At 36.2% G+C, this 26,924-nt stretch overlaps 4 protein-coding genes across 7 annotated transcripts; 2 read left to right on the forward strand and 2 right to left on the reverse strand.

The window, feature by feature from the left end:
• Positions 1 to 129: 129 nt before the first annotated feature.
• On the reverse strand, positions 130 to 7,827 carry LOC122281068 (snurportin-1). The gene is made up of 7 exons (XM_043092314.1): positions 7,379 to 7,827; positions 7,107 to 7,293; positions 6,773 to 7,023; positions 5,744 to 5,858; positions 1,640 to 1,732; positions 1,232 to 1,375; positions 130 to 567 (listed from the first exon to the last, which is right to left on the reverse strand). The coding sequence occupies exons 1-7, from the start codon at positions 7,741 to 7,743 to the stop codon at positions 451 to 453; spliced, it is 1,272 nt and encodes a 423-aa protein (XP_042948248.1). The 5' UTR covers positions 7,744 to 7,827; the 3' UTR covers positions 130 to 450.
• Positions 7,828 to 8,286: 459 nt separating this feature from the next.
• LOC122281499 lies at positions 8,287 to 12,143 on the forward strand. 3 transcript variants are annotated; one of them, XM_043093019.1, is made up of 6 exons: positions 8,290 to 8,695; positions 8,904 to 9,074; positions 10,351 to 10,440; positions 10,695 to 10,814; positions 10,924 to 10,997; positions 11,907 to 12,143. In XM_043093019.1, exons 1-5 carry the CDS (start codon positions 8,522 to 8,524, stop codon positions 10,969 to 10,971), a joined length of 603 nt encoding a protein of 200 aa, XP_042948953.1. In that variant the 5' UTR covers positions 8,290 to 8,521; the 3' UTR covers positions 10,972 to 10,997; positions 11,907 to 12,143. The 3 variants fall into 3 exon arrangements, with proteins under 3 accessions (XP_042948954.1, XP_042948953.1, XP_042948952.1); XM_043093018.1 differs by having other exon boundaries at positions 8,293 to 8,695; positions 11,896 to 12,143; XM_043093020.1 differs by lacking the exon at positions 10,351 to 10,440 and having other exon boundaries at positions 8,287 to 8,695; positions 11,896 to 12,143.
• A 464-nt stretch (positions 12,144 to 12,607) lies between these two features.
• On the reverse strand, positions 12,608 to 16,974 carry LOC122281498 (SNF1-related protein kinase regulatory subunit gamma-1). Its single transcript, XM_043093017.1, has 6 exons — positions 16,702 to 16,974; positions 15,780 to 15,949; positions 15,283 to 15,456; positions 14,909 to 15,184; positions 13,756 to 13,919; positions 12,608 to 13,150 (listed from the first exon to the last, which is right to left on the reverse strand). The coding sequence occupies exons 1-6, from the start codon at positions 16,877 to 16,879 to the stop codon at positions 12,853 to 12,855; spliced, it is 1,260 nt and encodes a 419-aa protein (XP_042948951.1). The 5' UTR covers positions 16,880 to 16,974; the 3' UTR covers positions 12,608 to 12,852.
• Positions 16,975 to 20,860: 3,886 nt separating this feature from the next.
• LOC122281937 lies at positions 20,861 to 26,558 on the forward strand. Of its 2 annotated transcripts, XM_043093812.1 has the most exons (7): positions 20,861 to 21,073; positions 24,309 to 24,354; positions 24,460 to 24,534; positions 24,978 to 25,104; positions 25,509 to 25,579; positions 25,796 to 25,899; positions 26,200 to 26,558. In XM_043093812.1, exons 1-7 carry the CDS (start codon positions 20,948 to 20,950, stop codon positions 26,236 to 26,238), a joined length of 588 nt encoding a protein of 195 aa, XP_042949746.1. In that variant the 5' UTR covers positions 20,861 to 20,947; the 3' UTR covers positions 26,239 to 26,558. The 2 variants fall into 2 exon arrangements, with proteins under 2 accessions (XP_042949746.1, XP_042949748.1); XM_043093814.1 differs by lacking the exon at positions 24,460 to 24,534 and having other exon boundaries at positions 20,862 to 21,073.
• The last annotated feature ends 366 nt before the right edge of the window (positions 26,559 to 26,924 follow it).

Raw genomic sequence — 26,924 nt, forward strand, 5'->3', positions numbered from 1 at the left:
ATTATTAGAGGTAACCGATGTGGCAACCAAAATTCTTTCTAATGGAAATAAGGCTATTTGCTCATGAAAAGACCTTAGTATCCAAAACTCTTTTTGCCTTACATGGGTCTTTGTACAAATGCCAATCGCTGAAAGAAAGCCACCGCAAGTGGCAAAAATCTCACATTACTATAAGCAAACGATTCCAGCAGTCCATAAGTGGCTCACAAACAAATACAAGTATATAACCGCTTGTCTGATCCAAATAAAAAATTCTGTAGCTATGATTGCCATCAAGTCTCAAGAATATGAGTCAGCTTCAGTATTGAATCACAAATGATGGGAGCATTTGGGAGAGTACAGCATCGCAATGGCGTCATGCTGCTTGTAGAAGACCTACATGGAGACCATGAATAGCATTCTGATTCTCACAGGACATGAACCTCCGGTATCTATCACCGATGGTCCCCATCAACCATCCATCTGCACATCGGAAGGTTTGTTTTCTTGATCAATTGAAGAGCTAATAGATCCTATCAGATCATCATATCTTATAGGAGAATGCCGAGCCATATACTGGAACATAACCTGCAAGTGTAAACCCCAAAAAGAAAGCCGTTAAAGAAATCATTTTACATTAATACGATTATAAAAAATATGAAGGTGGGTTTTAAGTAGTGGGGGAGGGGGGTAGAGGGAAGAGAGAGAGAGAGAGAGAGAGAGCGCAGGAAATTAAATTCTTTTTTTCTTTTGAGGTTAAGAAAACATATAAAAAAATAGCTAGTTATACAGCCTGTGCACGGATAGAATGGCCATCCAGAACCCAATTAGCAATATTGGGAATACCAACTACAAATCACAGAGAAATTTAGCAAACGAAGAATAACATCTCCCATCTGTTCATAAGTACATGTATTGAGCAAACAAGCTGAGCATTCTCAAGGCATAATCTTTTTAATCCTTTTCTTTTATATTTACTCTCATGACACTGAAAGGGAACAGGCAAGCATAACAGAACAACAGCAACAAGACCTTCCCCTTGCTTCCAGCAGTGCAGGTTTACCTACCTTACACTGGTTAGTCATAAGAAACTATCCCAACTCCCAAGGCGGTTAAAACTACTGTTTTTACAACATTAAGGCGTTTCCTTCACAAATTGCAAGAATCTAGTAATTTTTTTGGACCAGGTAATCAACATCTGAGATGTATCAGGACCCCAATCAGCTCTAGGGAGATGAATGTTTGTACAAACCTTCGAGTAACTATCTGCAAAAGCACGTGCTCGATTGGACTTGCCAAGATAATGTAAATCAGCCTTCTCAAGCTTCCCATCCACAAAACTCAATCCTCCATTCCTGATTGCAAAGCGCAGAAGATTTCCAGAACACAATCCTGACTGCGTGTACATACATATTAAAGAATTGGCTTGTTAAAAAAAAAAGAAAAAAGTCATGAAGAGACATGTATGGACACTAAGCATGTCTAGAATTTTCTATTTCTGTTTCTAGGATGCATTACAATCACTTAGTAGGTATAGACAGTCATTTGACTTAGTTGACACCAACAGTCATCAAATCACTCACCAAGTAGGCTAATCAAGTTTTCGTCAGTAGCAAAAATTTTATTAAAAACTGCAAAAGGCACACTCCGATAATCAAACCTTCTGCATAAATCCCCCATCTAAGCAGCCAAATACCACAGGAGGATCGTCTGATGTGGCCAAGCTCCCATTATCTTGTAGCTCCAAAACTACCTGGCCCAATAAAAAAAAAATCAATTAATCACAATACATAGTCATCTTATCTTTTGTGATACATGCTACAGGTATCATAAGGTTTGCGAAGACATTAAATGTATCAAAAGGTACTGAAATTTGTTGACCTAGAAATCTAAATTTCTCTATTCTATCTTCTTAAACCTAGTCCACAAGAGCAAGCTTCCAAAAGAACATTGATGGCATGAAACATTATTTCATTTTTGCTAAAATAACAGCTGTTATTAAAGTCCATCAACTAGACAGCTGGTACATAGTAATCTATTGTCATAAAGCATTATCTTAAAAGAAGAACGATAGATGAACTAATCTGTAACACCCCGTTCCCGTAGGATAGAGACGTTATTAACAAACATAATAAAATGCCCGGTAAAAAGACTCATTACTCTGAAATACCTTATTTATTGAAAGAAACTTAACTGAAAGGATATAAATAGTCTTGAAACTTGAAACTGAATAAAGCAAAACATGAGCTAATCTTAAACAAGACTAATTATTGAAATGACATAAAAGAAACTTAATCCTTGTGTAAATGACACTTATTCATCTCTAAGTCCTTATACTAAATCTACTCCTGGCCATCCAGCTCTGCATCATCATAATCACCATCTGTGGCAATCAACATAGAAGAAAACAAAAAGACAAACAATAAAAATGAGTCGAAAACTCAGTAAATAATACATCATACCGTAAAATACTATCTAGCTTAGCATAAATTTGGTTTTTAAAGCCTTATCATAACTTTCATATAACATTCATGGATTAACATGGGTGGAAACACTCATAATCATGGCAAACATGAAGCGTGAATGCATGAGTAACTTGTTTATCTTGAATTGTACTTATTTCACGGTGAACCACGCTTGAGTCCATGGCACCACATAACTTGTCATGTAGTGAAACACGCTTGAGTCCGTATTTCACTTAACTTGCATAACATGAAGTGAAATACGCTTGAGTCCGTATTTCACTTATCCTGCTTGACGTGGAGTGAAACACGCTTGGGTCCGTGTTTCACTTATCTTGCTTGACATGGAGTGAAACACGCTTGAGTCCGTGTTTCACTTATCTTGCTTGACATGGAGTGAAACACGCTTGAGTCTGTGTTTCACTTATCTTGTTTGACATGAAGTGAAACATGCTTGGGTCCATGTTCACTTAACTTGCATGACATGGAGTGAAACACGCTTGAGTCCGTGTTTCACTTAACTTGTGGTAACCACGCTTGAGTCCGTGGTACCGTCTTAGCATAACTGTGGTAAACACGCTTGGATCCGTGTTACCTTAAAATGTTTATCTTTCTTGATGCATGATAATTTTCTTGGACTTCTTAGACTTTTCTAGCATGGCATATTCTTGTACATGGCATGGCATAACATGATATATTCTTGTACATGGTATAGTATAACATGACATGGCCTAACATGATTTAATCATTTTATGACATTTCATGGCATGCATGATCTGAGAACTAATGAACATGTCATACATGATTAGGCTATTTATTACATGGCATGCTTGACTTAAGTTATTGCATGAACAATACATGGCATATATGGTCTAAGTACTACATGAATGAAGCATGCATGATCTGGCTATTTTAATTCATAGAATACCTATCTTAAATTATTATATGATCATATCATGATTTCCATGTGATTTTTGTAACATTCAATCCATCAATCAACAATCCGTAAAAGCATAACATATATATAGGCTTACTTTCATGTAAATCATCGTAATTCATAGAAGTTCGTGAAAGCAATCTAACCTTGACTTGGCTCTTAGCGCAACGTAGATAACCATCAAAACCATATCATATTATCATACCCAATTATAATATTTACATTACGTGTACACTTATATGATCATACTATTTACCTCTTAGCGCTGCTTCAGAAATCTCACGTCGTAGCTCGTGACCTATACGAGGCACTAGACATTACTAATCTTTCTAGAAAACGTGTCGTAGCAATCTAATTACTTAAAATCTTACCATAGAGATAATTTAATAAAAAGAATAAATATAATCATAACATAACTAAATAATTTCTAACTGACTTAACCTAAATTCTAGGTTCGTATGTTACAATCTCCCCTCCTTAAGAAAAATCTCGTCCTCGAGATTACGTACCTCAATCAAACAAGTATGGGTACTTGTTCTTCATGTCCTCCTCTAGTTCCCATGTAGCCTCTTTTTCCGTATGGTTACTCCAAAGTACTTTGACCATCGAAATGGTCTTCTTACAAAGGACTTGATTCTTTTGTGCAAGGATCCCAACTGGAAACTCCTCGTAGGTGAGATCCTCGCGAACTTGGAGAGGTTCGTATTCTAAAATGTGTGTCGGATCTGGTATATACTCCCGAAGCATGGAGATGTGAAGAACATCGTGAATCGCAGACAACCATGGTGGAAGAGCCAACCTATAAGCTGTAGCTCCAATCCTCTCCAGTACATCAAAGGGTCCAAAATATCTCGAACTCAACTTGCCCTTCTTTCTGAACCTCATGATTCCCTTCATCGGCGCAATTTTCAAGAATACTTTGCTTCCTACCTCAAATTGTAACTCTCGACACCTCTGATCTGCATACTTTTTCTGTTGTTCTTGCGCAATGGCGAGCCTTTTCCGAATGACAACTATCTTTTCACGCATATTTTGAATAATTTCCTGCCCAAGGATTCTACGTTCTCCAACCTCATCCCAATAAAGGGGTGACCGACACTTACGACCATAAAGAACCTCATATGGGGCCGCCTGAATGCTCTCTTAGTAACTGTTATTGTATGCAAACTCAATCAGGGTAAGTATTTAATCCAACTGCCCTTGAAGTCCATCATGCAAGCTCTAAGCATATCCTCCAAAATTTGCACTGTCCTCTCTGATTGCCCATCTGTTTGCTGATGAAAGGCTGTACTATAGGTCAATTCTGTCCCTAACTCTTTCTATACACTTCTCCAGAACACTGAAGTGAAACGAGTATCCCTGTCTGATACAATCTTTGAAGGGATTCCATGCAACCTGACAATTTCGCGTACATACAACTCTGTCAATTTGTCTGTAGAATACGTCATCTGAACTGGAATGAAATGAGCTGACTTTGACAATCTGTCAATAATCACCCATGCCGCATCCTGACCCCCTGGTGCCTTAATAAATAAGGTATTTATTTATTAACTATTTATATCCTTTCAGTTAAGTTTCTTTCAATAAATAAGGTATTTCAGAGTAATGAGTCTTTTTACCGGGCATTTTATTATGTTTGTTAGTAACGTCTCTATCCTACGGGAACGGGGTGTTACATAATCCAAGCTAAAGCTCTTGTTTAAATACATTTCATCAACAAAATCATGGTAACAGTGATTCCCATTCCTGTATGAAGAAACATCCCAGGAGTGAGAAATAAATGTTAAAATGTGGCCAAATCTATTTCTAGGTATTCCATCCAAACAGTACCTTTCATCCACATCACAAATGATCTTCCCAAGACTATGGAGTTGACTTTCTCAATCTCAACTCGACTAATAATAAATATTCAATATCTGGCATCTTTGAATATCCAAGCATCCAGTATGGAATGGTGAAAGAAGGATATCTATGAGTAAGCATTTTGGTACAATATGTAGAGCAGTATTGGCTTTAGTGTGTCCATTTGGTAAAGCCTTTATTCCCTATGTGGAAAGTTCATGCCTATTACGTAATAAGAAGCATGCGACAGAAAAACTGCAGAGAAAACAATGTGTTTGGTACCAGACAAAATGATTGCAAAGAATTAAGTTATACATACCACTCCAAGATGCAAATTTTTGCCCATAAACTACACAGCAACAAATTAACATGAAGAAAACTCCATTAAGAATGCACACTTTAAACAAGATCCCATGTTTGGCAATGAGAATGCAAGTGTTTTACACAACACAAAATCAATGTTCAAACACTGTAAATTCTACTAAATTGAAACACAATAAGATGGAACTCAGTCGCAAGATACCTGTTGTTGGCTTGGAATCTGTCCTTTACTATCTGTGTCAATGACATATTGGCTGCAGTTTTCATCCTTCCATACTAATGCTAGCGGTGTATTTCCAGTCTGGTAATGTGCATGCCTAAGAAAGAAACATAGAAAGTGCTATTAGGCAGGACATAGATTTTTTTCACAAAAATATATATATATATATATATATCTTTTTTCTCAGTAATTAACTCACACCCAACAGGATATATACCCTCAAACTCACCCACCTCTCCACATTTATGAGGGGTGGAAGTGCCGTTAGGCCCAAAGGAATCTAACAAGCCATAAAAGATAAAATACAACATGTAATACAACTAGGTCAACAACATGAGAACTGTGGATTTAAAAATAAGACAAAAAGTGTGAAGTGGCTGTACATGGACGCAAGTTAAAATTGCGCTCCCTTGCACATCCTTTGTTGCACCCTAATCAAAGAATCAAATAAGCCTGAGGTTCTATCTTGCTTTCGCCCCATCATACTCCTCAAAAACAGTAAATAACAAAACTGATCAAATCCACGCAAATGAGATAGTCATGTACATGATTCAACAATTTGCATGCCATCCATAATAAACCAGAAAAAACAGAACAGCTTACCTCCCAATCCAGGCCAAAAATAACCCCAAGATGGAATAACAACCCAGGCTGCTGATATTTCTCAGAACAGGGAGTACGACAAAACCAAATATATACCCACGCAATGCCCTAGGACTTCCTACTCAAGTAGGTAATTCGCCAATTCAGCAAGCCCAAACCGTTCCCAATTATAATCCCACAGGAGCAAAGAATTATTCGATGCAAAAAAAAGAAAAATGAAGTCCTGTTGTTTATGGGTAAATAACAAAAGATGGGCATCTTTCAGGGATATAAACAGCATTGAAACAGAAAACCGTACAGTTTCCACGGAGCTATATAAAATACACTGGTAATAAGATCTCCGCCGATGCAACATTAGAAAGTTAGTGCATTTATAATCGGGCACCCTATCAATGTAAAAGATCTTACTTATTATAAAATAACAAGCCGTCTTTCACGTAAGGGGCTTCTCCGCTATAGGCCGCAGACAGACCAAGCTGGTCACAATTATAAACCGGAACCAGACTAAACCTGTATCTATGATATTGAGAAGGCGGGTCACAAGCACCAGTCTCGGAAAGCTTAGAGTTCAACCAAAAGAACCTGAACTCTGCCGTGCATTCATAGAGAGAGTATCCCCGCCAGCAAACCATGTCGACCACGTAGTATGTATGATCCGACTGACAGTCACAACAACAATTTTATCACAACAAAAACAACGGCCTTCTTTAAAAAAAAAAAATCGCATTTTTAATGTGGGTACCTCGTGAAAGATGCAATCGAGAATAGAATAGGATTGAGCAGAGCCTGATGCATCTCTGTTCCTAGCCCCGTTGGGTAAAGCAGATGGGAAATGGTGCAGTCTAGAACCGTTCCGTAGCCTACTAACTGTTGTACCGTTTGTCGAAACGACGAAGCATCGCTTCCCAGCAGGCCTTGCAAATACATACCTAACCAAAACAAAAAACAAAATTCAATAATGGTGTTACGAAAAATAATGAAATCAATTCGAAATAAAAGAGAACGAATAAAAACCAGTCTTGAGCAAGTTGATCGGGGACGTCGATCATCCACTCGGGAAGCATAAGCTGTCTAGCGAACCATTTTCGAGCTTGGGAGCCTCTGAGCTTCGAGGCCTGTCGAATATCGATTTCGCTCGCCAAAGCTTCAGGGTCGGGTTCGGTTTCGAGCTCGACTTCGTCTTCGACTTCGACTTGGGGCTCTGAGGTGGATTCGGGATGCGGGGACTGGAGATATATGAGGGTGGAGGCTAAGCAGCGGGCATGCTGCTGAGCGTCGCGGCGATTCTGTGCTTGGCGCTGCAGGGAGAGCTCCCTGCGCCTCTGTTGGTCGGAGATAGCCGGTCGTTTGAACGGACGGCGGAGATCGTGGGGTGCCATTCTCTCTTCCCTCGTCCACCTTCTCTGTTACGAAATCAGTGCCATGCCTTGCCTTGCCTTGCCCCAACAGTAATTGTAGAGGCGCCGCGACGTTATCACAGCGAAAAGTTGTTTGTTTGATAAACTTTTTTTAATATTTTACAAATACACTTTATAAATTAATTAATAATTTTATTAAAAAAATAAAATTATTATTTTTTAATTATTTTTTCTCTCAATCCAATTATTTAATAAATATATATTACCAACCATTCAACTAATAATCACGTACATATGATCTATCGCCTTTAATATAAATTAATATAAGTATAATTTTTTGAATTACATCATGTAAATATTAACAAAATCACATGCTGTGTAATTCATCCAAGGTCAACTGCTAATACAGAAATATTAAAGTATTCATTTAGTCTCATAATAATCACTCTTTAAACATGAAAAAATCCTAACATTTACTATAGCTAATATGTCAAGCTTTCACGCTATAACTAACCCAATGCAGCACATTTTTCTCATATTTCCATTTACTTTGGACTTGCATTGGGCACATTGCCAATGCTCTGGCAACATAAGTTGCCCGAATGCGTTACAGTATATACTACGTCGTATTAAGGGTGAAGTCGCAAAACTCGAAAACAAAAGCCCGACGCTCTGCAGCTTTTCTATTCTCGTTTTGGAAAATCCGCCGACAAGAAGGTTTGGAATAGAAGTTGAGAGGGAAGAACTCAGATTCTCGTAGGAGAACTTATCTGTATTCTCTTTCTGTGTTTTCGGAAGAATGGAGCGCAGTCTATGGGGTCACTTGCCGCTGTTGGTGATGTCAAATTCGAAGGATTCGGTGGAATACATTCTCCAAGCCCTTTGGCGAACCCGAAAGACCGGCCTCGACGCTGCCGACCGCCTTGTCATCCGCGAAATGCTCCAGCTTCAGCACGACTCCGACCTCGATCCTGTAATCTCCCTCCATTTCCATTTCTCGGCACTCATGTTTATGTGTAAATTAACTTTTTAATATCTTTAACAACCATGAATTACTTATCCAAAAAACAATTTGTGGGTTTAGTTGTTTTTAGATGTCCTCTATTAACTTTTTTATGTGACGCGGTAGTGCGGTACCAGTTTAAAAGGTTCACTTTTTATTTATTTCTTGTACTCTGCAGCTCTTGGTATGCCTTCGCATGTTGATCCGTAGGTGTGTTTACGAGAATGTTAGCAAGGACGACATTCAGAAACTTTTTCCCAGTGAAGTATTGCCAGAACTTCAACGACTATTGACGCTTCTGCTGCAAAAGTTTCAGCGAGAATGGCGGGAAGATTTGCTCAAGGATCAGGTCAGAAACTTGATTTTGTTATACACAACCTTATTGTCTACCGCTACGCAGAGCATGACAAATTAACGCATGTCCCAATAAGCTATGCTGATAAGAAGAAATAATGGATTTACCGAATTAAGCATTGTTCTAATCGAAGAAGAAAACATAACAATTATCAGGATATTTAACCCCAAGTGGGTTGGCCCAAGTGGTGAAGGTCTTGGTCTTGGGGTATCACTCTCCTCTGGTTCAACGCCTCATAAGTGCAAGCAATCCTTTGGAGCCACACACTTGGTGAAAAGCTAGTGATTTAACCAAACCAGTTTTGTGTATGAAAACTTCTGAGGGTGCGGTGCATAGGGCCGGGGTTTACACTATAGGTGTGACTCCGAAGGGCACTGCCTTGGAGAGGTCCCGGACATAAGAAAAAAGAAAGAATTATCGGGATCTTTTGCTGGTGGCATGGACAGCTGCACCAGGGAGGATACTTTGGATAATTTGAGGAGGAGAATATTAGTAGTGGATTGGTATACAATTATGCTTGCAATGCGAAGAACATGGGCCCTGCATTTCCATCCTTGGTGTTTATTGGGTGATGCCATAAACGATACTTATAAAAAAAAATAATTAAAAGAAAAGGGGGGAAAAGAGAGAAGAAGGGGGGGGGGGGGGGGGGGGAGAAGAAAGAAAAAAAAGGAAGATTTGGTGATACCCCAAAGGGTCATGGAGTTGATTGCCGGCTGGGGGAATCAGAACATGGCTCATTGCAGCATGGAAGTGAGGAGGATGGTTCCTTCATGTCTGATGTGATGCTTGTGGAGGGAACGAAATGTACTGGACTTCGTTGGTTGTGATAAGGCAATGAAGGAGCTTGAATCCCTAGTGCTAAAAACAGTTTATGTTCAGATGTCAGCTTAGAGTAGCTCTAGCTTCCCTAGTATATTGATCTATGTCTATTTGTTATAACGTTCTTCTTCTCCCTGATTTGGTGCTTTCCCTTGTATAAAATTGACCGACTTATCAAAATTATTATTCTAATATACCTCTTGGCTAACAAGAAGGTTACAAAAGTACTTAATGGATGATTGGCCCAGACTTGGTGCCAACAGGTGAGATTTTTTAACTTCGAAAGTGGAGACACAGTGAAACTTTGGGTCTACCTGCTCTGATGATACCTTGTTAAGTTACTACTAACTAAGCTGATCAGAAATGATGAATTTAATCTCTTTACAGTTATATAACAGCATATAAATTTATCTGTTTTTTTCCTTTTTCCTAAATGAACCATATTTAGGTCTCTTTGCCCCGGTTGAAGGCAATGACATGGAATATGGCAAATCAGAATACAGAATCAGCAGACCCTATGGCTGTTATAGATTTGAAGGTACCTCAGATCCTCACCTACGATTGAAATTTAGTGGTGAAAGCCACTTAGATCACTATCCTTTTCTTTTGGACTGGCCAATTTAGATACTGAGATTCTGTGTATACTTCTTATGTGCTTGGGCTATGCCTCTTTCAATTAATAAAGTTTTACTTTTACTTATAAAAAAAGAAAAATTAGAAACTGAAAAGAGAAATAGATATAGATGGACGTGCATATAACATGCCTATTGACTATAACTACTCTATGTATAGCTTCAAAACGATGCACAGTCTCACTCGGGAGAATTGGATGTGAAGTTCCAATTAGCTAAAGATACTCTAGAGATGATGCTGAGTTCCATGTACTGTATATTAGACCAGTTGTCTGACTTGGTGAGTGTCATCCTTGATATTTGCCTTTTCATTGTGAAATGTTTTTAAAAGTGGAAATATGGTTAGTTTGGCTGCTTTGTTGCCTAAATACGTTTTGTCATCTTTTCAGGATGAGACCTCAAATAGGCGTTCATCCCAAGAAACCAATATGATCTAAGTTTACATATGCATGAGATGCTGCTGGTATGATTCGGCCTCTGCATATAAATATATATATATTGTTTTGTTCATAGCAAAAACTTATTCCCATATGGATTCTTTTTTTTTTTTAAATAATGTAAAAGAAAGAACTCCCCAGCAGAAGCTATAATTTGTCAATATCTTAATAGAAGTTAACCATAATAGAAGTTAACCATTGATAATATATAGATGCCATATGATCTTTTTTTCCTTGCACTACTAGAAGAAAGAAACATGGAAGAATACCATAAAGAAACTATGCCCAGATGTGTGTGTGATAGAAACGATTATGAAAATGTTAGTGGTAGTGGGGATGGGTTGGTTTTCAAGCGAGGAAAAATTGAGTGTTTGTTCCTGAAACGAATAGGTAAGCGTTTGATATTAGTGTTTTTTTTCTTTTTTAAGCTGTACTGCTTTGGAAAAGTACTGTGAAGGTCTGCATAAAATCATAAGAAAAAATCTAGTTACAAGTACAACTGCGCACTAATATGTGCACAATCTAATTTGTCTTACTTTTCTCAAAAAAAAAAATGTGCACAATCTAATGTGATTCGTCAAAAAGTAGATTTTATTGAAAACAATGCTAATTTAAATTTTGAATATGAAGGAATCAGTATTGGTACGCAGATTAGTATGTGACTTTCCTTGTACGTAACAAAACTCAAACCATAATCCTTTTGCCACTGCAGGCAAGATATCAATTAAGTGAAACCAGGGGCAGACCCGGGGAATGGGAGGGTTTTGGCTCATTATAACTATCAAATAATTAATGGAGTTATTTGGGTTGGATCGTCTCTCACTTATTATAAAATAGTTTTTTTCTTTAAAAACAATCATGGATATTGCGGCAGTATCATGAGACTAATTAATGCTTTGTGTTTTAATGCTACGCTTATTCCAGTTGTATTGCAGATTAAGCAAACGCCATGTTTTCAATCATGCCCAGACCATGAACTGCCCATGAAAGTTAGAACCTGCTTGTCACCATCGCTTCTTATATGTATGTATCAAAGATGAAGATGAATATGTTTACAGTACCATCGTTTTGCATTGGCCACATGAAACATTGTGATTGTACATAATACAATCTGGATTCTTTAATTCTTTATGAAAACATTTCAATGCAATCCTCGAGGAAATTAATGGTCCCTTTCATGTTCTATATGGTTACAAATATAATTCCACGTGGCTGGTGGTGCCATCGTTACTGTTTTTCAAGGTTTGAATGTGTTATCTCAAAGTTTGGGCAAATATTGAACTGTCAAAACTTTGGTAGTCACGGCTGTGGCATTAGAAATCACCAGTGGGAGTTGTCTCTGCTGCAATCCGCTCGTCATGGAGAAAGCTTGCCCAAGTTGGAAACCATCTTGTTGAATATCCTCCTATGAGTGATATAACGACCATTTTTGGCGGAGGGAATGTTCTAAATATAAAATTTCGAAGGTAACGATTCGAAGTTTATCTACAGTAGGCAAATATCATAACAAGTATGTCATGTTTCCATTCCATTCGAGGGGGGTTAATGGTGATGACATCTTTTTATCTTCTGTTATGGGGCATATTTTCATCAAATAAAGCAAACCAAAATTATTGTTAGCCGAGGGAATCTTCTGTTTGCAAGAGATGGACAATGGATTTACTTATTAGATCATAATCCAAAAAGATCGCATAAAGTTCATGAATACAGTTACAAAAACAAAAAAAAAAAAAAAAAAAAGTTAAACTAGTCCAACTGAACAGGAGGAAAATTAGTTACAGGAGCCTGACTATGTTACCATCACCATATTAGACGAGTTTCCAAGAAACCACAAATGACAACCGCTAGAGAAACGATCAGAATGTTATTTCTTCGTAACTCTTAAACCCTGCTGTTTTGGGGCAGGGGGAGAACACCATCAAAGAAATCGCCAAAATAGCCACGGGGCTCGTGTACAAGCCTTGAGATGATGTCTCTGAGCGTGATCACTCCTTCTAGATTCCCATCATCATCAACGACGTATATCCGGTGGATCTTCTCAGAGTCGAGTAGGAGAATTAATTCTTTAACTGTGTTGTCCTTTTTGCAAGTAATCATGCCACTCAAAATTGGGGAGACCTCCTGATGATTCTCCAAGTAGCTTCTAACAGCCGATAGGAAGTTCTTTGCAGTGATAGATCTGTCATAAAATGTCATTTGAGAGCCAAGGGAGTCAGCTTAATCGAACGCTTTGTTTGGACCAGCACCTAAAACAAACTTAGTGTAATTGCATACTTCATTAAACCTGTTCTCTATTTATCAACACATTTATATCATGATTTGAACATAGAATTCTGGTGTGTTAGAAAGATCCATCTATTAGCATAGTGTAAATATGAATCAGATTCATAAACATTTCATGCACATCTAAGATGTACGCAACCATACCTCAAAAACAAACAACATAGCTGTGTGCCACCTAATTATGGTGCCAACCTTCATATCACTTCCCTAATGAGGCGAATTACAATAAATTTTTCAAGCATAGACGACTGTTGGTGCTGAGGATTCAGCATTGACCATGAACATTACTCAGATTTATTGTTTATAAGCTCCTTCAAAGCTCTTGACAATCAATTTCATCAGCGTGTTATTTGGCTTCAAGGATGACAAAGGGGCAAGAAACAAAAGAAGCAGAGGGATGGGGTATTGCATGTGCCCAACAGACTAGTAGGGCCAAGGCCCCAAATGCCCTTGCCAGGAAAAACAGTACACAACATTTTAGAAAGTAATTTGGCCACAAACCTGTAATCATGATAGATCTTTGGTGCAGTTAGTAGGAACTGAACGTCTCTTAAGCTTATATTACCCACTGCCCTGCTACCTCCATTTTCAACAACAGGTATCCCTCCAATCCTCTTTTTTCTCATCAGCTTAAATGCCTGGAGCACTGGTTCATCCTCATAAACCTGCAGAATAAAGTTAGCGTATAAGAGAATTTATCATCATGTGAATATCAGTTTTCAAGCTCATAAATACTTCTATGGTCTCAAATATCATAAATCAAAGACATTTTCTAGCAAATGAAGGTAAGCAAGCAAACAGAGATCATTGAAAGGATCTAGTTTCGTTCAAGCAATGGATTCTAGCCAATTGAAAGAATCCTCCAATCAATCCAGAAATCATTTCGATTCCATTAGTAATGAGGATTTGGAATATCACACATTAATCCATCAGTGAGAGATTTAACAACTACAAGAAAAATCGATTCTTTGGGGTCATTCCTTTCTTCAAACAGAACAAATAGAGATAGAATCAGACCAATTCCCTAAATGCCTTTCTGGATATTACTCAATGTCCCAGCTATTTACTAAACATGATTATTCATCTACTTCCAAAAGAAATTGAAGAATTTCTAGGGAACCCTGCAAGATCCATTTGTTCTGTTTTCTCTAAGAGATGGCCAGAACTTCATCTGGGTTCGAATCCTTCTAGCTTAAACATATCAAAGAGAATGTCTTAAACTAAAAGTAACATCTGAACATAGATCTAATTGTACTAGATGGGAACCCTTTGATTCAATCTACCTCTTCCTATCACTTAAGATTTTGGGACAAGTAATGATTTCGCATAGTATCAGAAAAAAGGTCCTGAACTCAAACCCTGACTCTAAACTTCACTCAATTAATTAAAGGTTCCAAGTGTTAAGCCTGCTTATTAAGAGGGAGCCTAGCTCACACGTGGGGAGGAATGTTAAGATAGATATAAATGATTGAATCTAACTCTTCCCATCAGCATAAGCTTTTGGAACAAGTGGTGATTTCACACTCTTTACATAGAAGAAACTTATGCAATTATGGTATTACAAGCAAACAGCATTTTTTACCGGATCATTATGAACTGAGGACGTGGATAAAAACCTAGCATCCACAAACATGAACTGAGAAGAGAGATGCACCTTGATAACACGATCAGATGTCATCATGGGAAGACCAAGCTCCGATAGTTTCTTGGTTCCCCAACTTTCAAACCACTGAAGCCCAGCACATTCTGCTAGCATATGAATAACGGCAGATTGTGTGATGATGTTATCGATTTTCCTTTCACCCAAATCAACCACAGGAAGACTCTTCAATTTATACTTTGAAAGCAGTAAGAGCATGGCCAGAAAAGAATTGGATTTCTCCAAAGCGAGAAATGGAGCCCAACGGAATGACCCAGAGATGTCGCGAACCTGTATGCAATGAAGTTAACAAGTGTTTTCTGCAATTTTTCTGGAGAGCTGAAATGAAAAAAGCATTTTAAACTAGTTATTAAAATAAGATGTAGAACCTTTGTGTTCTTATACAAATCAGAAGAAGTCAGAGCTTCAAAAAAGTTTCCTGGAGTTGTTGCTGCAGATTCGGGGCCTAGACACCCAAGTTCAGGATTCAATCCATTAGTTGCTGCTGCAAGGGCAGTTCCACTGGCTGGACTGAGTGGACTCCTGGGAGATGGTGGTTCAGACTGCCAACAGCATAGATTGTCAACTTTTCAGTTTTGGAATTGTGAAGATAGCCAAGTCAATGTAATACATTCGTGTTGAAATAAATCTTAAATAAGAGAGTTAAGGGTACTACGAAAATACATCAAGTTATTTGATAAGCAGAAATATATAGAATTCATCTTTACATCTGCTTATGTCCCATAGTTCTATTATGCCTTCTTAGTGGTAGTTCTATATTATATACATATATATATAGACACACACACACACACACACACAAACACTGTAGAAGCTTTTGTAGGTTTCTCCTTCAGCAATTAAATGAGTTGTTTGGCATGCTAACCTGATGCAGAATCCAAACAACAATCCCTGCAAACTCAACAATGCCAACGTATCTGTCCATCCAATTGGCGTCCTCGGGTGCATCAACATCCACAACCGGTGCGCTAAGAATTTTATGTTCAGCCAGAATTTGAACAGCTTCGCCTAGACTGGCATCCGATCTAATCTCAACTGGATGCGAAAATCATGATGCGGTTAGCACGATCAACCAAAAAAAAAAAGTAAAAAATATTGGATAAAGAGAAAACAATACGATTTGCACATCATGTTTATCATATGCCAAAGCCTGTAGGCCCATTCTATAACGACTTATAATGCGAATACAGAAATAACTGATGTTGGTTAGTCAATTGATCCAGAAAGCTTTGAAAGCAGTCGCATTGTCGCAGATAATCGGCTGACAATGTTTATCAAGCTACCGCAACATAATAAACAGCAATCAACCAAAAAGCAATTTCTATCTCATCTAGTTAATTATCAAAAAATAAAATAAAAATATATCCCATCTAGTTACATTTCTTCGTTTGGCTAACCAGAAAAGCTCAAGAATAAAATTGTGTTCAAAATTTCCTTACTTTCTTCCCCACAACAAATTTCTCGATCGATAGATCAGAGAATTATCCAGGTTATAGCTACTCCTCTTCAGTAGCGTTCCCCCATCCCCTTGTTCCAAAGCTTGGGTACCTCCTCATAAACCAGCATAAGAAATTAAAACATCTAAAAAAGACCCCGATCCATGCCTATAACCGTTACATATTAAACTTTGCATGCGAAGTTCACCTACGATCACCCTCAATTTGATGTCCGATGTTCAACAATTACAAGCCTTTGTCTCCAATATCAACAGTTACACAAACACAAAGACAGACACATGCATGTGTCTATGTATATGTATAATTAATATATATAAATATTTATAGTACCTATATTTGAAGAAGACGGAGGAAACGCAGAAACGAGGATGCTCTCAAAGCAAGCGTTGAGCTTCTCAGTGGGACTGAGCTGTGGCTCCATCACGTCCCACAGATCCTCCACCCGCATCCCCAGCTTTGCCTCTGGACTCGACAACCCACTCCTCGGACTCTCGCCCATCGCCGCCATCACCCTAAAACAGTCTCTTAACTCTCTCTCTCTCTCTCTCTCTCTCTCTCTCTCTCTCGTTCTTTATCTGATCACTTTGCAACTCTGAATCGGACAAGCGTAGGATCTCTGACATAATAAGTACAGTGTAGGAAACTTAGATTTATAACATTTGTAACGAAACTTATCATACACCTGTAATCTGGACCGTTTAAATATATATTGATTTTGCAACATTTACATATTAATTAGGTAAATGCTAAAGTTAAAAAGAATTATTAATTATATATTTAATATACCAATAAATAGAATTACAAATAAATTTTTATCATCATTTTATATTTACATTTTTAAAGATTTTGTTAGTAGGAAAATAATATTTAGATTAACTTCGAACACGTGGAACGTTGTGATGGGTGGGGGTGCAATTATCGTGTGATGGAGTCGAGTGGTCAACTGTCTAGCGAACTATTTGCAATGCTTATCCGGTTTGTCCTGATTTAATATCTCTTTTCAAGGACAGATCTTATCCGATTTTTAATGAAAGCCACTGCTGCCCACAGCTAATGTGCACCGGAGCGTGCTTTGCGCCATTATGTTTGCTGGTGTAACGACACTTGGGCATCGCCCCCAGTTTTGTAGAGCGGCTTTCAGAAACTATTACCAGTTGTCAGGAACTGGGAAAGTATCCTCATCTTAGCCCCGTTATGAGTCCGCCAGCGGATCATTACTTGACGTACTTCTAGTAAAATTTATGTTTTAAATTTTTTTTATTTATAATATTTTAATATTTTTAAAAATATATAAAAAAGAATCAATATATTAATAATATTTTTAAAATTTAATAAATTAAAAAATTAAATATCTCACCAGTCAAAATGAGAAAGCAAGATGGAGGAGCAAATTAGGATTATTCAAATTCTGCCATGATACAGCCTAGCAATAACGACGGGGTGTGCCCTTTCGACGAAACTCATCTTTTTAATGGTTCTATGCATGCATGTATGATTAATTTCCATTAAATATAAGTCTACAAAATTGACTTTGGAACAATTTTACAACTTAGAATAATACTACACGAGTTTATCCCAACATTTAAATATTGAATAATACCAAATCATCTAAAAACTTTCAAATCATGCGTATACACGATGTTTCTAACTTCTCTTTTAACACTTATCCTCAGCCTATTACATTTTTAGTGAATTAGGACACTAAAGCTCTATGTCCATCATATAAGGTCTAAAGTCTTATATCTATCAAGTATGATTTAAGATCTTTGTGTTTATCCTTAACTTATCTCATCTTATTAAACTAGAGCCCTTATTAAACCATTCTCGTGCTTTCTCTAAATCTATCTAACATTTAACTCAATTGTCTAGTCTATTAATGTGTCATTCTCCCATTGACCTATTGGCATCATATTTCCAATATAAATAATATTACACTAAAAAACTCTCAAATAATACTACAAAAACAATCAAGCTCCAAAAATTTATATTTTCTCAAAATCAATCTTGCACTAAAATCTTCTAAAAATACTAACTAAATTGATAATGTAAGCTCCTTAGCCAACTCAAATTCCAAAAATTCCCTCTCTTCAAAAGTCACAACTTATGCCAGTTAGGATTATGAATGCTAAAGCCAAGTTTTGAAGAGATTTTTAGGTGGAGTGTTACAGTAATAATATGGTGTTTATATATACTCAATTATTAGTCTATTTATATTATAGTATAAGTATATTATTTTATAACAATTAACACATACTAATATAGTATTGAAATTAAATATAGTCTATATAAGTTCTTGACTTTTTATATAAGTATATACGATTAAATATGTAAAAATGTATTTATAAAAATAATACATATATTAGAATTTATTATGCCAAAAATATATTTATCATTGATATATATATATTAAAAGAAATATTTATATTCATGTTTATGTTTAAAACTAAAATTTTATGTTATATTAATTTTTCTTAAAATTTATATGTTATATTAAAAAATATTATAATATTAATTTTATGTTATATCACGTGTTATATTAATTTTATGTTATGGAATTAATAGACTTGAATAATAGGATTAAAGTTTCATGTTATATTACTTAGCAACTTAGCATAAAATATATATGATATAATATAAAAAATTATAAATATATATACCGGTTCGGTTCAGTCTGAACCAAGTTTCAAAATATGAAAACTGATACAGCACTAGATCGCTTACAAACTGGACTTGAACTGAACTGATTCTGTTCAACCGATTTTTAGATTTTCTTTTTTACACCCCTACAACGAATAGTTACCAGGTCTCCTAATTCACGGAATTTTTTCTCTTTATTAGTTTATTTTTAAATTAGCATTGTCCATTGACTCTATTCCATTTTAGAATAATGGGATTCTCCCCCAGTGTTCTAGAACACTTAAGATTGAGATTTGATAAGAAATGGATTGGAAAATAGATAAGAGCAAGCATTATATTGATTGAGCACCCATTCCTGTCTCCCAAAACTCTGCCCCAACTAGCAGTGCGCATCCAGATATGCGCGGAAATATCCAGATCCGTACTCAGATTCATAAAATTGGGCGGATACCTGCCTGGGTAAAATTGGTTGGTATAACTGGTATCTAATATTAACTCCATTTTTTTTTAAAACTCTAGTTTTTTACATCTAATTTTTGTACATGCAAAACGATGTTTTTGCATATACAAAAATGAACTCGTTTTGAAATAAAAATTGTGTTTTTTTTTAATACATGATTATTAATAACTAGTTAAATAATCGAATATGGATATATAATTACCCAAATTCAACCGAATTTTCAAATTCCAGACCGGATCAAAAAAAAGATCAAGTCAGCTACACACCCCTAGTCTTGACTTGGGCAAAGTGGTTATCATGTTAGCCACCCTGTCCCAAGAAAGTTTCATCTGTATTTATCCCGCAAGCTATACAAATAGGATAAAACAACCACAACTATAACCAAATTGAAAGCAAACATGGGAAAAAGAAAACAAGAAAATTAGACAATAGAGATAAGAGAACCAAAGATAAAGATAGAAAGCAAATCAACCAAATAAAATGTGACCTAAATCACGAACAGAAGAATGGATTAATAACCTAGATGAAGATCAGAGATAAAGGTTGAGAAGCAAAAATGGGATATAAAGGATTGAGCGGTTGTAGCTAAAGAAAGAGGAGGAAGAGGGGAGGGGCCGCATGCTCAAATAAATGATATTTACAGTGAGTAAATTTTGATGCGAGGCAACAAAAATAACTGCCCGGCCCATTTTCATGTCAGGCAAGGAAAAATCCACTGCCTATTCCAAGATATATACTGGTAGCTTGTGATATAGTTTTTATAATTTCTGTATATAATAAGGTAATTGTTCCAATTCTAACTTGACTCTTCACATTTTTGGACCAAAATATGTTATTTGCAACTTACAAGAGATCGAATTTCAAGATAACTGTTATTTTAAAATCTTTATATTACATACAACTTACATAATATAATTTCTAATTTAAATCTTAAAAATCAAAATTTATAATTTAAAAAAAAAAATTTATTCATTTTCTATTTTCTTATCATTTCATAATATAGATTTATAAATTTATGAAATATAATAAATTTATAAATAAAATATAATAAATAATATCTGATCATAATCTAAAATCAAAATTTAAGAATTGAATCCGTTGTTACTATAAATAAATAGAAGATAAATGTTTAATGCGGTAAAAAATAAAATTAATTTATTTAATTTTTTTAGTTAAGAAAATCAATTTTAATATATTAATAAATTTTTTTATTTTTTAAAAATATTTAAAAATATAAAAAAAAATATAAAAAAATAAAAATTTAAATTTATGCCAGCGGCACCAGCTGTCATTGTTGGCGGTGGCCTAGCATGACTCCGCGGTAAAACTCAACTATTACAGAGCTCCTTTCCCGCCCCGTCACGTCCCGTATATATAGCCAAGTGGTAAACGTGCACTTAGTTCTACGCACTTGACTCACTCGCTCTTTTGTCACCGTACTTCTCGAAAGTTTTTTTATTTTTTTTATTTCCAGGCGCGATGGAGGGCTCGTCGTCCTCTCAGCCGTCCGATTCGAATCATCCAACGGCTTCTGGCGCGTCCAAGTTCCTCGCCGACCTTCCCTCCCTGGGGTTCTTCTCCTCCACCGTTGTCTCTTCAAACCCGGTGATCTCTCTTCGCCTTCTCACTCTATTTAAAACTTTTAAAACCTTGCAGTTTTACCCAGTTTTCTTTTTGGTTGCCGAGAAAAAATCGAGGGAAATTTGTTAAGATAATGTTTGTTGTTTTGGGGGCTTGCGGAGGTTAAAAACAAAATTTATTTTTTAACTAAACGTCAAGCAAGCACTTAAGTTGGTTGTGGATTTGTTTTACTCGTATTTATGTTCGCACTACCAAAATATGTAAATCTTGCTATTTTTTATGCTCTCTTGGTTACCAAACAGGCGGTTTAGGGCTTTTGATCTCTGATACATGCGCAATTGGACGAGTTTTATTTATTTAGATTGTGAGTGATGAATGCTGTTAAACGATTCAATTGGAGACATGATCTATGGAAGTACCTTTTTTAAGATTTTAGTTGTTTATCGTTTTTGCATATACCTGGATTAGGTTGGGTATGTAATTACTGGAATAATTGTGGGAGAAGAGAGTTTTAGTACTGCTTGTGATTTTTAAAGTAATCATCTTTAGTACAGTCGAAATATTTTTTGCTTGTTTGGAAATAAAAAGTTGTTTGATTGAAGTGGTTTGTGCATATTATTAGAACTGGATATAGACATGCATCAAATTTCTGCATGCATATGCTATCTGGTTTTGCGAGGATGTGATTGTACGAACTGCATTTGAGGCCATTGATTCATGTGAACTATTGTTTCTGCGTTGTATTGATTAAAGTAGTAATTGGTTGTAAACTGAATATGCTTTCAAATTCAAAGAATAAGCATTATAAGGTGTATGACACTTGTTGGTCCTTGTTTTTCAATAACCAGAATGTTGGAGCTTGAATGTAGGCTTCTGGATGAATTAGAGAAGGGTACCTTCTCCCAATGTTTGTTTCTGAGCTGGAAAAAGCAGTTAGTCTTTAGATCTAAGGAGGTCACAATCCTTACAGATAATTAGTCTTTTTGTGAGTGTGTTTCACAAGTGACTTATTGCTACTATTGATAACCTTAGATCCGAGTTGATGTGAAATACAATGTGATACAATTGCTTTTTAGCAATTTTCCCTGAGGATAAATTTGGCTGTCAATTGCAGGATCTTTTCGAGGGTTCATAGAGAAGTAGATTTACAATGAGTCACAAAATTCTACAGTTCTTAAATATGATTGATTGATTTCTTCAAATGTAATTTGCATGCTTATGCACTCACAACCCATTCTCAGATTTACAGCCTCAACAATAGGCAAGTGAATGCTGTCTTAAAAGGCAACTAATTGCTGTTTTTGTTGTTCTTTTACTTCATATTGTGTGGATATTAGTTCATACATGCAATCACTGTTTTGCTACATAGTCACTTACCCTGTATGATAGTACCACCATGCTCTCAAGAAGTCCGGGATTAATTAGTTGTGTAACGTCCCAATGGAAGGCCCCAACCACATGACCTATGCTCTAAAAGAACTAGTCAATGATATAATTGGAGCTCCATTGGAACATTATAAAAAGCAGGAACTTCTCCTTCTCAAACAATGTGGGATCCCATGCATCATGGTACTGCCATTCCTTATTTACATAGTTTTTGGATTTGATTCTTGTAAACAGATACTGCTTCTTCTTTTTTCCTTTTGTTTATTTTGCTTCCAGCTTTATAAGCTGTTCTGGATAGAAAACATGGAACCTGCAGCACCCTGCTGCAAGAATATAGTTGCAATTCATATTGCCAGAGATACCATAAGTTTCAGAATCCTTTCCTTCAAAGAAGTAGAAACTTTAGAGATAAAGGGCTAGGCCATATATTCGTGAGATTCATGTGTGCAAATAGACTATGGTCCTTTCAGTTCCTCAAATGCTGAAGCCCCTATATGATGATGTAGGAATGAGCTTCTAGCATTTATTTATTGGACACTGTGTAGTTTATAAATGTCCAGGGAGCTTCTTCCAAAAGCACTGCAATATGGTTGTTTCAGCATTTGCAAAAATTCTGCCCATGCCATCTCTTATCTAGAATACATAAGAGAGGCTTTAATTTCTTTCAGGGCCTTGGAGATTCCTACTTATGGTCTTGGTCTCTGTAACTTATGCATACTTTCTCATTAAATTAAATATGTTATGAACCTAGGAAAGCTCAAGCCACATCATATCTGAGCTTATTGTAGGAAAAAGATTAGTTAATATTACAATTAGAGTCCATTTGAGTGAATTTGGATCATTATAAATTGCAAAAACTTCTAACTCCCAAGAAGTGTAACATCTCATTCACCATCCTCTCATACTAAATCTGAGGTATTACAATTCCCCTATACCCTCACCATTAAATTATTAAAGTCCTCATAATGTCATTCGATTATACATGGCACGGCTAAAATCCCACACTTATGGTTGGGATTGTCTTTGATACCATTTGTAGCAATCAAAGGAAAGCTTGAGCAGGCTTTAATGTTACAATTGGGGACCCTTGAAATCAATGTAAACACAATAAACTGCACAAAACTTCTCCTTCCTAGACAATGTGAGATCTCAACACCACCCTCTCATACTCAATTTTGGGTATTACAAAATATTAGGACCATATAATCCCGAAGGCTCAGGTTAAGCTGCTGTCCTTGGTTTTCCTCTGTCATCCAAGAAGTTGGTCCTATCTATTTGATGGATTTCTATCGGGTGGCTGGATGACTTAACTTGTTGTATAGGAACCCAAGACCATTTCAGCAATAAAACTTTTTTTTTTTTAAATCAGTAAATAAAGATTTTTATTGATGAGGAGTAGGCATATCCTAAGTATACAGGACATATACAAGAGCAACACCTAGGCATGATTGGCTAAGGATACAAGGAATTCATGAATTCAGCAGTAGAACTTTACTGCCATATTTGAATGAGTGTGTTCTTTTATGGATCAAACATGTGATGCGGCAGCAAGCCTTTTACGAGAGTCCTTAAAAAATCTACTTTTTACTCTTAGAGTTGATAATTAGATCTTTGGTTTCTATGAATGTTTATTTCATAGTGTTTCTCTTTCTTGATCTTAAAAGAAGCAACTTAAAAATAAATGAGTTATTATATTTTTTGTCTCATCTATATTCATCCGTGCCTTTTTCGTTTTGGATTTTTTCTCTTTGATATGCCTCTTTCGTGTACATAATTTGTCTTAACTCTCTTGTACATTAGTAACCATTCAAATTCATTAGATTCTTGTCACAGGGGCATTGACCTTTTGTTTACGTTTGAACAATTTGTGCAGGGTGGAATGCGAGTATATATTTGTGACCATGAAACGTCACCTCCAGGTCTCTTATCCTTCAGTTTTCATTTTAGGGATTGTACTTTGCATTTGCAATTGCATTCATGTTTTCTTACTTTGCTTTCCTATTTGTTGGACATTTCTCTCTTAGGCAAGTGTATCAATTTAGAAATTCTATTGGAATTCCCGTATCTTTTATTCAAGGGACTGAACATTTCTGTTGAAGGTGTGTTTTCTAATTTTTATCAAACTGAATCTCCTGACGTTATAGGACTCTTGTGGAATGATATTGACTGTACGTCTGTAATGTGATATAATTTTTTATCAGTAGTAATGTGTTTCTAAATGTTTGAACAGAGAAATCATAATGGTACATTGAGGTGATTGGTTATAAATTGCAAGTTATCTGAAATGTATGTTCTATCTATTTTTGCTTGTTGTCTGTTAGAAAACATTATGGACAAAATGTTGGCAAGACAATATTCCATACCATATACGATTTCTATTTTCTTCATGTCACCGAACAAAATGGAAATAAGGATAGCTGAAATGATATTATGATCCTTATTTATTTTGTGACGTTTTCATTAAATTTTTCCACATCATTGTGATCCCTGATAGATTTCAATATGACTGTGGAAGCTCTGATTCACTTTCTTGTACATCCAGAGGACCAACAAATAAAAACAAACCAGCAGAACATATTGATCAGATCACTCATGCTTAGGAGACAGAAGAGCGATTCCATTTCAAAGGATGTGAAGGGTTTAACTGCAACCGAGGGTTCTAGAAAGAGGTATTGCTACCTTATCTTATGGATGAGCAATGTTTGCCACATCTTGTAGATAAATAAGGTTTGACCTACCTTAATTATATTTACTTCTGTGTATCTCCTCCTATCAAAATTCTGAGGTATCTTTACCGATCAAAAGAACAATAATTCTTAGGTATCTCCGTGACCATACTCCAAGGGTTTAGATTTTTTACTACACATTAACTCTCTTCGGCTACAAAATGGCGTGAGTTTATATCATGATTTTTTTTTTTTTTTGATAAGTAAGTTTATATCATGAATTTACTCATAAAAAAATTAGTTTATGAAGCATCATTTACTTCTGAACAAACCTTTTCATCTGGCGCCCGGTTGCCAGTTTGCAAACTTGAACGTGTCTGATACATTCTATCATTTAATCATTTCAGGGTCGCTGAAAGAACTCCAGATGCCCGAACTTCAGCTAAGAGAGCCAATAGTCAAATTAGTACTCGACAAGGTAAGCTCTTATGGTCTTGTGTTCTATTATCCAATTTTTCACACGTGCAATTCATATAAAATGGAGCAGAGGATGGATTAATGTGCTTTAGATGTTGGAAATTCAATTAAATTTGTTGGACCTGTTAATCGTTAAGACATGCATTTCATATAAATTAAGGATCTTGTGCTTTATTTTAACCTAATTTTTTCCTTTTTTGCACTCTTGGATGTGCAGAAGGATCAAACAGTCAGGCATCTAGTAGAGACTTCCAGAGCTTCACAGTTGAGAAGCTTCGTGCCCTTTTGAAGGCAAGAGGTCTTTCCATTAAAGGAAAGAAGGCAAGTATTAAGACAATTTTATCAGCATCCAGCTTAGAAGTATCCTTTATTTTCTAGTAGAGTTCTTATTAATTATATTAAAAAAAAAAAAACACTAGTAGAGTTGGAAGTTCAGGTCCTCATATTTTGTCACGCCCCTTCAGATATAACTGTTGAACTTCCCATTCTCCATCCTGTGTACATGGGCTTCACCTATACAGTCGTTTCAATAAAATCTTTTATTACTTACTAAAAAAAAAAAATCTCATTCTCTATCAGCTTCTGTTTATACCTAATTGATGCATGAAATCATATGTGCAGGATGAGCTGATTACACGGCTGAAAGGGACTACTGGATAAACCTAATTTCCGACTTTGACCAGGCTTCTTTCTTTCTTTATGTTTTACCAGCCTGCTTGTTTTGCCCTCCACGTTTACACATCCAGAGTAAGTAGGGTTTGGTTTTTTTCTTTGTTTTGGATGTAGCATAGGATTAGTGTACAATGGAACCATTATGATCTGAAGGAAAATCTGTGGGACAGTTGTGTTTTGTATGATGGTGTATTTTAGGTATAGTTGTGCCTTTAAAGTTTTAGTATCAACTACCATGCATGTACTTAAACCAAAAACTTAAAATACATAGGGATCTTGTTTTGAAAATTAAACAAATTGTTGGGCCATTCTCTCGATCTTCACCTTACGTAAGCAATGATACATTTCATTATTTTGCACATGTATTATAAACTTCCGGTTATTTTGTCTTTATGCTTCTCTGTTATTACGCGGTAGCACAAAAATGACTTGAAGGGGCGACTTCAGAAATATATTTTCAATGATGGAGATGGTGACAGGTTTTTAAAAGGTCTTTAAAAGAGAATTTAGGTTCATAACTAAAGCACAGTATTTGCGCTGTTTGGGTTGAGTGCCAAATGCCGCACCATACCCATGATCCGTTGGCTGGTTAAAGCTATTGCCAGAGCCGACATTTTCCCACTTGGTGTTATATTCTCTGTGTTGGTCGACTTCAGCTGAAGCGAGCAAAGCCT

This window comes from Carya illinoinensis, chromosome 11, assembly GCF_018687715.1.
Source record: "Carya illinoinensis cultivar Pawnee chromosome 11, C.illinoinensisPawnee_v1, whole genome shotgun sequence".
In the NCBI taxonomy this organism is placed as follows: Eukaryota; Viridiplantae; Streptophyta; class Magnoliopsida; order Fagales; family Juglandaceae; genus Carya; species Carya illinoinensis.